The sequence below is a fragment of the Neoarius graeffei genome, chromosome 8 (assembly GCF_027579695.1).
Source record: "Neoarius graeffei isolate fNeoGra1 chromosome 8, fNeoGra1.pri, whole genome shotgun sequence".
NCBI classification, from domain to species: Eukaryota; Metazoa; Chordata; class Actinopteri; order Siluriformes; family Ariidae; genus Neoarius; species Neoarius graeffei.
The window spans coordinates 15,887,080-15,900,581 of NC_083576.1; the positions used below are offsets into that span (position 1 = coordinate 15,887,080).

Sequence of the window (13,502 nt, forward strand, 5' to 3'; positions counted from 1 at the left end):
CTCCAGTGTTCTAATGGTACAATGTGTTTGCTCATTGCCTCAGAAGGCTAATGGAGGATTAGAAAACCCTTGTACAATCATGTTAGCACAGCTGAAAACAGTTTAGCTCTTTAGAGAAGCTATAAAACTGACCTTCCTTTGAGCAGATTGAGCCCATGTGTACATTAGACCGTATCAGCGGATCATCAGATTAACGTTTTTAAAACGATTTGCGTGCACACAGCAACACCAATACACGATTTGCGTGCACACAGCAACACCAATACACGGATACGCTCGGCTCCGCAGGCATCCTGTGCTCCAAATCACTCCGCCCTGAACAGCGAGTGCCCTCTGGAGGGTGCGCACTCCGGCCCTGCGCAGCTCACAGAGCGCGCGAGTGAAGCGCACGAGCAGTGATTCGGGACTGAGCCGCTGTGTGTGTGATCCCAGCGCATATCACTTACTACTTGCAAGTGGAAGGATGGCAAGCCTAAAGACAATCATAACTACACAATGGGCAGTATTTGCATCAGTATTTGCAGTATTTTCATACTTTTATACTCTTTAATGAAAGGTGATACAAGGCGGAAGTCCGCGCCGTTTTTCAGCAGTCGCGTCACATGACCAACGCCAGCGAATCAGGAAGGTGGATGTCACAGTGACGTTGTCCAATGAGACGCCAGCTAGAGCTCAGCACAGCGTATCCGCGTATTCTGAATGTTTACACAGCACCGGACCAGACACGATCTGGATTGAATACATGGATGCTGGCGGATTCCCGTTTCCCGGCGTTTCCAGGCGGTTTAATGTAAACAGACAGTGCATCCGCGAAGAAAACGAGACAGATACGATCTAATGTAAACGTAGCCTGAGTTTCTGGAGCATCACATTTGTGGGGTCGATTAAATGCTCAAAATGGCCAGAAAAATGTCTTGACTAGATTTTCTATTCATTTTACAACTTATGGTGGTAAATAAAAAAAAGTGTGACTTTTCATGGAAAACACAAAATTGTCTGGGTGACCCCAAACTTTTGAACGGTAGTGTACGAGATGCCGAGCGTGATGGTGTTGACGGCGGTGTTGGTACGAAACACTGGAACCGAACCTGATCTGTTTTGAGCAGAGCGTACAGATGAGGAGTTGAGAGAACTGGATGAAAGGACCAAAGGACTAAAGCACCGCCGCATCACATGCTTATACGGATTCTCATTGGCCTCGGGTAGCTGAATGGCATTGCGGGTGATATCGGTCACCGTTCAAGACCGTTTGAGTTTAAATGTCAAGAAAAGACATGACAAAATAAATATTTGAAGATCACATGTTAGTTATAAATATTAAAGTCATTCAGGGTGGAGTTTTCCTCGAAAAGATGGACTCCAATTTTTTTTTTTTTGCTACTCCTTTGACCCCCAGTCCTTCACAATCATTTTATAAAGCCATCGACATGTAATACAAAGAAACAATACTGACATAGAGAAGGATTGCACACCGGGCACCTGTTTGCCCTTTCCTTTCACTTTATAGGAAGTAATGTACACTGTACAAAACAAGAGAGCAGATTCAAAAACTAAGATACTGTCCCGTCTCAACGATCTGCCCGGTTGAGTCACATGACCTCCCGTGTCCTCTGTCACAGCTGCAAGTAAAAGCGTGTTTTCGTTTTTCTGTTCTAAACACAACGCCGGTTTCTGCAGTCCTTCACAGAGTGCTCTAGATCTCCAGAAAAACATACAGCACCTTGCGTTCCACTCGTTCCTCAGCTCCGCTTGCGCAGGAGCAACTCTGAGACGGCAGTGCTGGTGGAAGGAGGAAGTGATGGAAGGTGTGGCAGGAGTGAGAGAAGGAGAGAAGGAGAGCAGGAGGGATGGAGAGTGAGAGAGTGAGAGTGAGCGAGCACAGTGAACAGCTCCAGCACTATAACAAATGGGCCTCGATACGGAGCCAGTGTAGTCCTTGGCGGATGTAGCGCACCAGGTCAGTCATGCTGCTGTGCTGCGTCAGTGGCTCCATCACTGAGTCCAACTCCTGAAAGAACTCTGGGGGGGGGGGAACAAAAAAACAACCTCACTACAGTCAGGTTCAAAATTATTGGCACCCTTTGTAAATCAGCAATGAATAAAACATTTCAAGTTTAAACTCTACAGTTTGGTTCAAACACAATATTTCAACCTTAAAGATTTCAATTAGTGCATTTTTTTTTTACTACAAATCCCAAGCTTTCAAATTATTGCCATCTTTCAAAAAATTGCAAGGTTGAATGAATGAATGAAATTATAAAATATTCAGTAAGTCATATTTTGAGTTGAAACAACTGTACAGTCTTACAGTACAGCATTTTTAACTTAAAACATTTACTCCATAAATGAATGGATTTTATTTTTTATTTTTTTGTAAAGCACTTTTTTCAAAATTATTGGCACACTTCATGAAATGAAATGAGTAAAAATATAATATGAATAATACGGAAGCCGAGAGAGGCCCTTCATATAATCCTTTTTTTTATTCACCTTGTTATCCCGAGATAACGACATAATTAATTCAGGATCTCGAGAAAACAGCACAACTAATTCGAGATCTCGAGAAAACAAAACCGTTATTTCGAGATCTCGAGAAACAAAACAATTATTCCGTGATCTCGAGTAAACAGCTAAGAAATGGTTCATTCAGGTGCGCCAAGAGACTTGTGATATGCTGACTTTGGGGCTATTTCTCATTCTGTATAGACGCAACTTTGGTCATTAGAATGTCTGGAATAATCGATCACCTAATAAGGCAATATTTTGATCAGGGGTTGACACAGGGAGAGATTGCATTAAGTCTTTTAATAAGGGATAATTTCAAAATTAGTCCACGGCACGGGGCGGCACGGTGGTGTAGTGGTTAGCACTGTCGCCTCACAGCAAGAAGATCCTGGGTTCGAGCCCCGGGGCCGGCGAGGGCCTTTCTGTGTGGAGTTTGCATGTTCTCCCCGTGTCTGCGTGGGTTTCCTCCGGGTGCTCCGGTTTCCCTCACAGTCCAAAGACATGCAGGTTAGGTTAACTGGTGACTCTAAATTGGCCGTAGGTGTGAATGTGAGTGTGAATGGTTGTCTGTGTCTATGTGTCAGCCCTGTGATGACCTGGCGACTTGTCCAGGGTGTACCCCGCCTTTCGCCCGTAGTCAGCTGGGATAGGCTCCAGCTTGCCTGCGACCCTGTAGAAGGATAAAGCGGCTAGAGATGATGAGATGAGATGAGATGAGTCCGCGGCACCTCCGCAGAAGACTGGCCCGGCTTCGTCTCTACCGACGGAGATACAGTGATCCAGCTGAGATCAAATAATTGTTTTGTTTTCTCGAGATCTCGAAATAACGGTTTTGTTTTCTCGAGATCTCGAATTAGTTGTGTTGTTTTCTCGAGATCCTGAATTAATTATGTCGTTATCTCGGAATAACAAGGTGAATAAAAAAAGATTATATGAAGGGCCTCTCGCGGCTTCCGTAGAATAAAACATTCAAGGAGTGATTTTTTTTTTACTAGTTTAAACAGCTGCATCTTTTTTTTTTGAAATCCAATATTTTAACCTTAAAAAAGGTTCTAAGTGAGTGGCTCTTTCTGTAAAATCTTGTTTTCAAAAGTATTGGCACACTTTGCCGCAAGCAATGCTTTAACCTTAAAAAGTTCTCAATTAGTGTACAAGGTGTTTCAAAAAATTTGATATCGTTTCACAATCTACGGTAATAACTTTGCCAATTCTTGTTCAATTGGCCTCAGGTTTTAAGAGCATGTGTGGAAACAGGTCAGAATTGTATGTTTAATGTTTTTTTGTTTTTATCTTTTTAGGTATAGAAATGCCATTCGCTGGAAAAGAAAAGACGTTTTGTGTGTTAGGGTACGCTTGACCACAGTCGAACAAGACCGTGCAGCGTGCATTTATGAAAGAATTCTCTGAAAATGTACCAATTGCAATGCAGATTTGGACACGGCACAGAAAGCTCAAAGAGGAAGGCTGTCTGTGTGTCTGTGTCTCAGGCGGCGTGAAAATTGAAAATTTGTGAAATCGTTCATGGAATCCACACACCTTTGAATTTCTCATTCAAATTTTGAGGAATAAATCTTCCTGTATATTGCTCAACATTAAGCCTGTTCAGTTTCATTTGCCTAGATTATGTAGTTTCTGGGATATTTACATCTCAAATATCATCACATGGGCGGCACGGTGGTGTAGTGGTTAGCGCTGTCGCCTCACAGCAAGAAGGTCCGGGTTCGAGCCCCGTGGCCGGCGAGGGCCTTTCTGTGCGGAGTTTGCATGTTGTCCGCGTGGGTTTCCTCCGGGTGCTCCGGTTTCCCCCACAGTCCAAAGACATGCAGGTTAGGTTAACTGGTGACTCTAAATTGACCGTAGGTGTGAATGTGAGTGTGAATGGTTGTCTGTGTCTATGTGTCAGCCCTGTGATGACCTGGCGACTTGTCCAGGGTGTACCCCGCCTTTCGCCCGTAGTCAGCTGGGATAGGCTCCAGCTTGCCTGCGACCCTGTAGAACAGGATAAAGCGGCTAGAGATAATGAGATGATATCATCACATTTTTTGAAACACCCTGTATTTATCTACAAAATACTGGCACCCCACAATGAATCATTTAGAAAACATTTCACCATACAGAACTTTTTAAGCACATGTTTATGTCTTTCAACTTCAGGACAGTCTAAAGGTAAGCTTATGGGAAAGAAAAAGTGTTGAGTATTTGTTCGGCTTTTGACCATTCCAGGTGTGTTCCAAATGTTTTTTTTTCATGGCTCTGATTGTGTTTAAAGATACTTTAACTGCTTATATACGGTACCAAAGTTTGGACACGCCTTCTCATTCATAGGATTTTCTTTATTTCGACTATTTTCTACACTGTAACTATAAAATAACACATGGAACATATATGGAATTGTGTGGTAAACAATAAAGTGTTAAAAAGACAACATGTTTCATATTTTAGATGCTTCAAAGTAGCCAGCGTTTACCTTGATGACACTTTGTACACTATTAGGATTATCTTAAAGGAACAGTCCACCGTACTTCCATAATGAAATATGCTCTTATCTGAATTGAGACGAGCTGCTCCGTACCTGTCCGAGCTTTGCGCGGCCTCCCAGTCAGTCAGACGCGCTGTCACTCCTGTTAGCAATGTAGCTAGGCTCAGCATGGCCAATGGTATTTTTTGGGGCTGTAGTTAGATGCGACCAAACTCTTCCGCGTTTTTCCTGTTTACATAGGTTTATATGACCAGTGACATGAAACAAGTTCAGTTACACAAATTGAAACGTAGCGATTTTCTATGCTATGGAAAGTGCGCACTATAATGACAGGCGTACTAACACCTTCTGCGCGCTTCGGCAGCGCATTGATACGGAGCTCAGATATCAATGCGCTGTCGAAGCGCACAGAAGGTGTTAGTACGCCTGTCATTATAGTGCGGACTTTCCATAGCATAGAAAATCGCTACGTTTCAATTTGTGTAACTGAACTTGTTTCATGTCACTGGTCATATAAACCTATGTAAACAGGAAAAACGCGGAAGAGTTTGGTCGCATCTAACTACAGCCCCAAAAAATACCATTGGCCATACTGAGCCTAGCTACATTGCTAACAGGAGTGACAGCGCGTCTGACTGCGTCTGACTGACTGGGAGGTCGCGCAAAGCTCGGAGAGGTACGGAGCAGCTCATCTCAATTCAGATAAGAGCATATTTCATTATGGAAGTACGGTGGACTGTTCCTTTAACCAGCTTCATGAGGGAGTACGGTACCTGGAATGCTTTTCAATTAACCGGTGTGTCTCGTCAAAAGTTAATTACTGAACGAGTTTCTTGCCTTCTTAATGTGTTAGAGATCAAGCAGTAAATAGTAAATAATAAAAATAAACTAAATAGCTCTATTCAACACCACAACTGTAGTAATCCATATATCAAGAGCTGCTCGACTAAGTAAAGAGAAACCACGTCCATCATTACTTGAGACATGAAGTGACTTTTAATAAATAAAAATGAAGCAAAACATTGAATTAGAAGGTGTACAAACTTTTGTCTGGTACTGTTTGTTTTTATATCCATTACGTGACATGTGCAAGTCAATGACCTTCTGTTTCATGTTAAAAAAAAAGCTCTTTGGGTTTCCTCAAGAGCTAACCAGTATCAATAGTGTGAGTGGAAAATTGGACGATTGTGTGTAAAGTTTCTTTAAAACAATTATTATATTTTAAAATTGATTCTTTTATAGAATGGCAATCATTTTGCAGTTTACTGTACATACACTCACCGGCCACTTTATTAGAAACACCCATCCACCTGCTATTTTCTGCAGTTCTCTAATCAGCTGATCCCTTGACAGCAGCACAATGCATAAAATCGTGCAGATACAAATCAAGAGCTTCACTTAACATTCACGTCAAACATTGGAATGGGAAAAATTGTGATCTCAAAGTCAAGTCAAGTTTATTTGTATAGCGCATTTTAACAATAAACAATGTCGCAAAGCAGCTTTACAGAATTCGAACGACTTAAAACATGAGCTAATTTTGTCCCTAATCTATCCCCAATGAGCGAGCCTGTGGCGACGGTGGCAAGGAAAAACTCCCTCAGACGACATGAGGAAGAAACCTCGAGAGGAACCAGACTCAAAAGGGAACCCATCCTCATTTGGGCAACAACAGACAGCATGACTATAACATTAACAGTTTTAACATGAAGACAGTTTCGTTGATGTTGTAACTCTTCATTGATGGAAACTTGAGTGCAAAACTGTTCATGACAACTGCAGTCCTAAAGTTAGCAAGTTAACTGTAGTCCTCAGCCATAAAAGCATTACTGTAAAGGCATCTGCATGCTCTTGCGACAAGGCTTTCGCAGATAGCTTTTTGCAGACAGTTGTAATTTATCGTTGAGCGGGGAGTAATAGGCGTGCGCGATGTTATTCACCGGCACAATGCAAGGGGGCGCGAAGTCGCTAGGAGTAGTTGGTGGGTGTGGTTAGTGGAGTGTTTATCCTCCGGTTACTTATAATGACTAGAACTTCTTTTTTTTTTATAATGACTAGAACTGGAGTCGTATAGATGTACGTACTTCCTCAATCAACCGCTCTTCATGCTGCTCCATCTTCGCTCGTGTTTTTAAAAATGCCGGTCGTGAAAACAAACCAAACCGGGAAAGTAGGGAAGCGGAAGTGCGTGTACAGCGGATGTAGAGTGGACCAATCAGAGCCCTCTTGTCTGCGACGCTGTCTGCGAGGCTTCTGCGGTGGTCACAATTTTTGGGAGGTGCGCGCAGAGCGTCTGCGAAGGTGGGGGGGCTACGCAGACACTGTCTGCGACGCTATCTGCGAGGACTGGGTTGTCAGCATAAATTGACCTTAAGAGTCCAGAGCGTCCTCCAGGTGTAACCCTCAACTGTCCTCATGGGGCCGTCCTCCACAGGAGCAATGCGATAAAACTCCGACCAGACACAGGGCACCAGGATGGATCAAGCAGGTCCGAGGGGCAGAAGAGGCCAGCATCTCAATCCCAGGATTGAGTCAAAGTGTGACATTCACTGTGGCATGGGTGTTGGTTCAGGGCCAGATGGACTGGTTTGAGTATTTCAACAAGAAACTGCTGATCTCCTGGGGTTTTCACACACAACAGTCTCTGGAGTTTACACAGAATGGTGCGGAAAACAAAAAACATTGAGTTGAGTGAGCGACAGTTCTGTGGGTGGAAACAAACACCTTGTTGATAAAAGAGGTCAGAGGAAAATGGCCAGCTTTTTTTTCGAGCTGCCAGGAAGGATATAGCAACTCATAGCAACTCTTTACAACCGTGGTGAGCAGAAAAGCATCTCAGCATGCAACAGAAAACAGAAGACCACACTGGGTTCCACTCCCGCAGCCAAGAACAGGAATCTTAGAATCAAGAACAAGTTCCTTTTAAAGTGCCCGGTGAGTGTAAATGCGGAGCAACAAGCTAAGATTATATGAATAATTTTCTATGGGGCCATAACTCTTGATCTTAAGTTGCATAGGTTGAGTTGACCAGAGTAGTAATTATTAGGATTAAATATTAAAAATATTTTACTGTGTATCTTTATTCAGTATAAACTGTATCAGTAAGCTATCCACATTCTGGCTGCGTACATCTGAGCTGTAATTTTGACATCATTTTTACCAAAGGCTAAATTAAACTGTCCCTGGCCCTAATTTACATCATTATGAAGGAAAGAAGACAGTAAGGGCAGAGAGAGAGAGAGAGAGAGAGAGAGAGAGAGAGAGAGAGTGAAGGTTAGATATAAGCCTTCAGAGGCAGAGAGACCTCACACGTGACATTCAGCATCTCCACGCTTTTTAATTAGCCTTCTCTAGAGGAACAAGGGATAGGAAATGACAGAAGAAGCCCCATCAAACCTGCAGCGCTATGACGGCACTCTCTGTCTCCAGTGGTCCATACAAATCTTCCCTCTCTGATAAGGCTAATGTGTGAAAGGGGCCAGTCCTCTTTTCACCCTCTGACAGATGTAGATAAGACGTAAAAGCAGACCAATCAGCGTTAATGAGCGAGTGGCACACTGATTTGGGAAGCACTTTGGTACTTTGCGGCTTGTTGAGGATGAATGCAAGGCCCTTAACCCTCAATTGAGCAACTAACAGAATGCATTGTACGCTCCTTCACTCGCAAGGCACTCTGGATAAAAGTGACTGCAAAATGAATCAATGTAAAATGGCTCCCTCTGAATCAGAATAAAAAGATTTGCTCAAAGCAGAACCCTTTCTGCAATGAAGATTTAAGAGTTCAACAGTCTTTGCTTTGAGACCTTTATCGAGATTTTGACGCTGGCGCTTTGAAAACTGTCCACGTCAAAATGTCGATAAAGGTCTCGAAGCAGGGTGGCATGGTGGTATAGTGGTTAGCGCTGTCGCTTCACAACAAGAAGGTCCGGGTTCGAGCCCCGTGGCCGGCGAGGGCCTTTCTGTGTGGAGTTTGCATGTTCTCCCCGTGTCCGCGTGGGTTTCCTCCGGGTGCTCCGGTTTCCCCCACAGTCCAAAGACATGCAGGTTAGGTTAACTGGTGACTCTAAATTGACTATAGGTGTGAATGGTTGTCTGTGTCTATGGCCAAGTTTACATTAGACCGTATCTGTCTCGTTTTCTTCGCGGATGCACTGTCCGTTTACATTAAAACGCCGGGAAACGGGAATCCGCCAGGGTCCACGTATTCAATCCAGATCATGTCAGCTCCGGTGCTGTGTAAACATTGAGAATACGCGGATACGCTGTGCTGAGCTCTAGCTGGCGTCGTCATTGGACAACGTCACTGTGACATCCACCTTCCTGATTCGCTGGCGTTGGTCATGTGACGCGACTGCTGAAAAACGGCGCGGACTTCCGCCTTGTATCACCTTTCATTAAAGAGTATAAAAGTATGAAAATACTGCAAATACTGATGCAAATACTGCCCATTGTGTAGTTATGATTGTCTTTAGGCTTGCCATCCTTCCACTTGCAAGTGGTAAGTGATGTGCGCTGGGATCACACACACAGCGGCTCAGTCCCGAATCACTGCTCGTGCGATTCACTCGCGTGCTCTGTGAGCTGCGCAGGGCCGGAGTGCGCACCCTCCAGAGGGCACTCGCTGTTCAGGGTGGAGTGATTTGGAGCACAGGATGCCTGCGGAGCCGAGCGTATCCGTGTATTGGTGTTGCTGTGTGCACGCAAATTGTGTATTGGTGTTGCTGTGTGCACACTAATCGTTTTAAAAACGTTAATCTGATGATCCGCTGATACGGTCTAATGTAAACATGGGCTGAGTGTCAGCCCTGTGATGACCTGGCGACTTGTCCAGGGTGTACCTCGCCTTTCGCCCGTAGTCAGCTGGGATAGGCTCCAGCTTGCCTGCGACCCTGTAGAACAGGATAAAGCGGCTAGAGATAATGAGAATGAGATGGGTCTCGAAGCAAAGATTGTCGACAAATTTCAAAACTGAAACCCGTGTCATCTTCATAACCAAAAAGCTTTAAGTAGGCATCTCAGACGCTCGCTGGCTGTGCTGTGAAAATTGTCCATGCAGACACTCATCTAAGTTTACAAATCTGTCATTGCTTAACTCTTGAATATTTTCTATCGTTAATTAAAAAGCTTATAATCTCTGTTTTCCAAAGAAATTTATCTCATTAAGATCTGTTCAGTACTTTGGGAGTAACGGCAGGTTGAAGTTGGTACAACAGAGTGCATTCTCTGCTCACGTGACGCCGGGAAACCGCTAATGCTTTTTGATTCACAGGAAAGTGGTCAGTCTCTCTCTCTCTCTCTCTCTCTCTTCCTGGATTACTCATGAATATCAATCGGATAACTTTTATAGGGATGATCTCTCGCTCTCACGGTTTCTGATTAAGTATTCGGCAAAATTTTCTGTCAGCTAGTTTTGATGTTATGATTCATGGAACACTTTATATAGCTTTATAGTTTTCATAGCTTTACCTACTTATTTTTTCAAATCAAACTGATTCATGTAAATAAATAACTATTTTAGAATATACACTACCGTTCAAAAGTTTGGGGTCACCCAGACAATTTTGTGTTTTCCATGAAAAGTCACACTTTTATTTACCACCATAAGTTGTAAAATGAATAGAAAATCTAGTCAAGACATTTTTCTGGCCATTTTGAGCATTTAATCGACCCCACAAATGTGATGCTCCAGAAACTCAATCTGATCAAAGGAAGGTCAGTTTTATAGCTTCTCTAAAGAGCTCAACTGTTTTCAGCTGTGCTAACATGATTGTACAAGGGTTTTCTAATCATCCATTAGCCTTCTGAGGCAATGAGCAAACACATTGTACCATTAGAACACTGGAGTGAGAGTTGCTGGAAATGGGCCTCTATACACCTATGGAGATATTGCACCAAAAACCAGCTAGAATAGTCATTTACCACATTAGCAATGTATAGAGTGGATTTCTGATTAGTTTAAAGTGATCTTCATTGAAAAGAACAGTGCTTTTCTTTCAAAAATAAGGACATTTCAAAGTGACCCCAAACTTTTGAACGGTAGTGCAACTGTAGTTGTTTTGATGAAAAATATCGAGATCTTAGTGGTCGGAATGATATTTTTAAAAAATGGAAGTCAGAAATGTGAGTGTTAATTTCATTTCAATTCAATTCATTGGAATTGTTTATTGGATGTGGATCATACAGTTTTTTCGAGGTTCGCCTTGAAAGCTGTGAATATTAATCGAAATAATCATTTATATTCTTTCATATAAACACCAGTAGGCCCTGCTTTTGAGAAATACAAAGATCTACAGAGCACAAAGAGGGTATTAGAAATAATCTTTTATTACTTTTTTTACTGAGTGTACCGATTTAACATTTTTATCTAATTAGCATAATTAAATACTAATTTATAGAATTGGTTTTTACTCATTTTTAAACTTTGTATTCAGTATACAACCATCTATGTGCCTGCCAATTTCCATGTAAATATCTTGAAAAACAGAAACGTTATAAAGAAAAAACATTTGATCTCATTCGTTAACGAGGCCCATTTTGGACCATGTTATCCTCATCTCATCTCATCTCATTATCTCTAGCCGCTTTATCCTGTCCTACAGGGTTGCAGGCAAGCTGGAGCCTATCCCAGCTGACTATGGGCGAAAGGCGGGGTACACCCTGGACAAGTCGCCAGGTCATCACAGGGCTGACACATAGACACAGACAACCATTCACACTCACATTCACACCTACGGTCAATTTAGAGTCACCAGTTAACCTAACCTGCATGTCTTTGGACTGTGGGGGAAACCGGAGCACCCGGAGGAAACCCACGCGGACACGGGGAGAACATGCAAACTCCGCACAGAAAGGCCCTCGCCGGCCACGGGGCTTGAACCCAGGACCTTCTTGCTGTGAGGCGACAGCGCTAACCACTACACCACCGTGCCACCCACCATGTGATCCTCATACAGAATATTACGGCAGTTTTTGAAAAATTAAGCCGTTTTTTTTTCAATCTTTGATTTGTAATATCTCAAGAACGGACAAACAAAAAAAATTGTAATTCTGTAAAAAGTATGTTGTCCTGCATTCAATTCTGAATTCAATGACAGCGGTTTCAAGTAATTTGAATTGAATATAACTGTCACCTGATATGCCTACGATAAGGACTTATCTTTGTGTCGTTGCAAGTGTTGTGATTCTTGAGTGGCGCCAATTTTCCATTGCTCAAGAATCCAGTCCGTTGTTCAGGTAAAACTGTATTTATTACTTCAGGACTTCATAAGAAGTCACAAAAAATGGTTTTGAAAAAGATAAAAGGAACTAATTTGATTGTATATCACTTAATCTCACCTCTTTATAATGCACTTGAGTGAGTGTATCCCACTCCATGACACTCGAGAAAGAGAAATTATGCCCTTATTTCCGGTTACTATGAAAATACAATCGGGATACAACCGTATTTTTGCCCTTGTGTTAGGATTGTGAAAATTGCACCCCTGATATTAATTAATTTATCAGTATCAGTATTAATTCTGCATTGGGAATCATGGTCCTTGAGTTTGTACCTTGGCTCTCGTGGGCCAGCTTGTCGGCCGTGTCCCAGTGCTCATAGCTGCGCAGGATGTTGTTGGTGATGTTGACGTGGCTGGCAGCCATGTGGTGGATGCGCTGCGGGATGGCCACGCTGCCCGAGGACGAGGAAGAGGACGAGGAGGAAGAAACCATGGCTGCGGTGTTACTGTTGACCGAGCTGATGGGAGAAGGACTCAGGGACATGGGAGACGGTGTTCCTGTAGTCCTGACAGAAGCGAGAGGACACCATTTATATTAGCTCATGAATAATGCAAAACTACTCTGATGTGGAAAACAGTAGACTCGTGTTTTTATGACATTTTATCCCAATTATTTCTTCTGCTCTTGTTTTTAATTAATATGCAAGTGCAAACTGGTACACTGGGCTGCCTTCTATGAGGCAGGGTGCTTTTATTTATTCTTAAAACTATTATAAGATTTGCATGAAATACATTTTTTTTTAAACAAGAACAAAAAACAGTCTTTCATTAGTTTAACTGTTTAGCATCTTGTAAAATATGTTTAGCATCAAGCCTGGAGTTTTTCTAGCACACAAAAGCACAGCTACATTGCCCTCCCGTCACCACACACACACACACACACACACACACACACACACACATACACACATATATCCATCTTTCAGTGCTTAAACCTAAACAATCAAGCAACGCTGCCTGTAATCCAGCGATAAATTGAACCGCACTTGCGCCCTGTGGGACTAAATTATGTTCGCTGTCAACAGCAAGGCCTGTTCTTAGGGCACTGCAGGTTTTTACTCAAATAAACAGACCATCAGTGAGGGAGAGAGACAGCAGGAAGGAGAGACAAGATTCATGACGGTAAAGAAGGTAAACAAAGTGCAGATGGAGAGCGGGGGAGTAGGTGTGTGTGTATGTGTGTATGTGTGTGTGTAAGGGAGCCGGTGTTGATGAGCCAGGTAGAGAAGGATTAGAAAGCT

General features: G+C 42.9%; 1 protein-coding gene across 3 annotated transcripts in view; it reads right to left on the reverse strand.

Moving 5' to 3' along the window:
• Window positions 1-613: 613 nt before the first annotated feature.
• The window catches only part of aff2 (AF4/FMR2 family, member 2), a 601,714-nt gene continuing 588,825 nt past the window's right edge, over window positions 614-13,502 (reverse strand). For all 3 annotated transcript variants that reach the window (XM_060927383.1, XM_060927382.1, XM_060927380.1), the window contains 2 exons: window positions 12,535-12,767; window positions 614-2,019 (listed from right to left, as the gene is read on the reverse strand). In XM_060927383.1, the coding sequence (XP_060783366.1) occupies window positions 1,898-2,019; window positions 12,535-12,767 (355 nt within the window). In that variant the 3' untranslated portion in view covers window positions 614-1,897. The remainder of the gene's footprint in view (window positions 2,020-12,534; window positions 12,768-13,502) is intronic.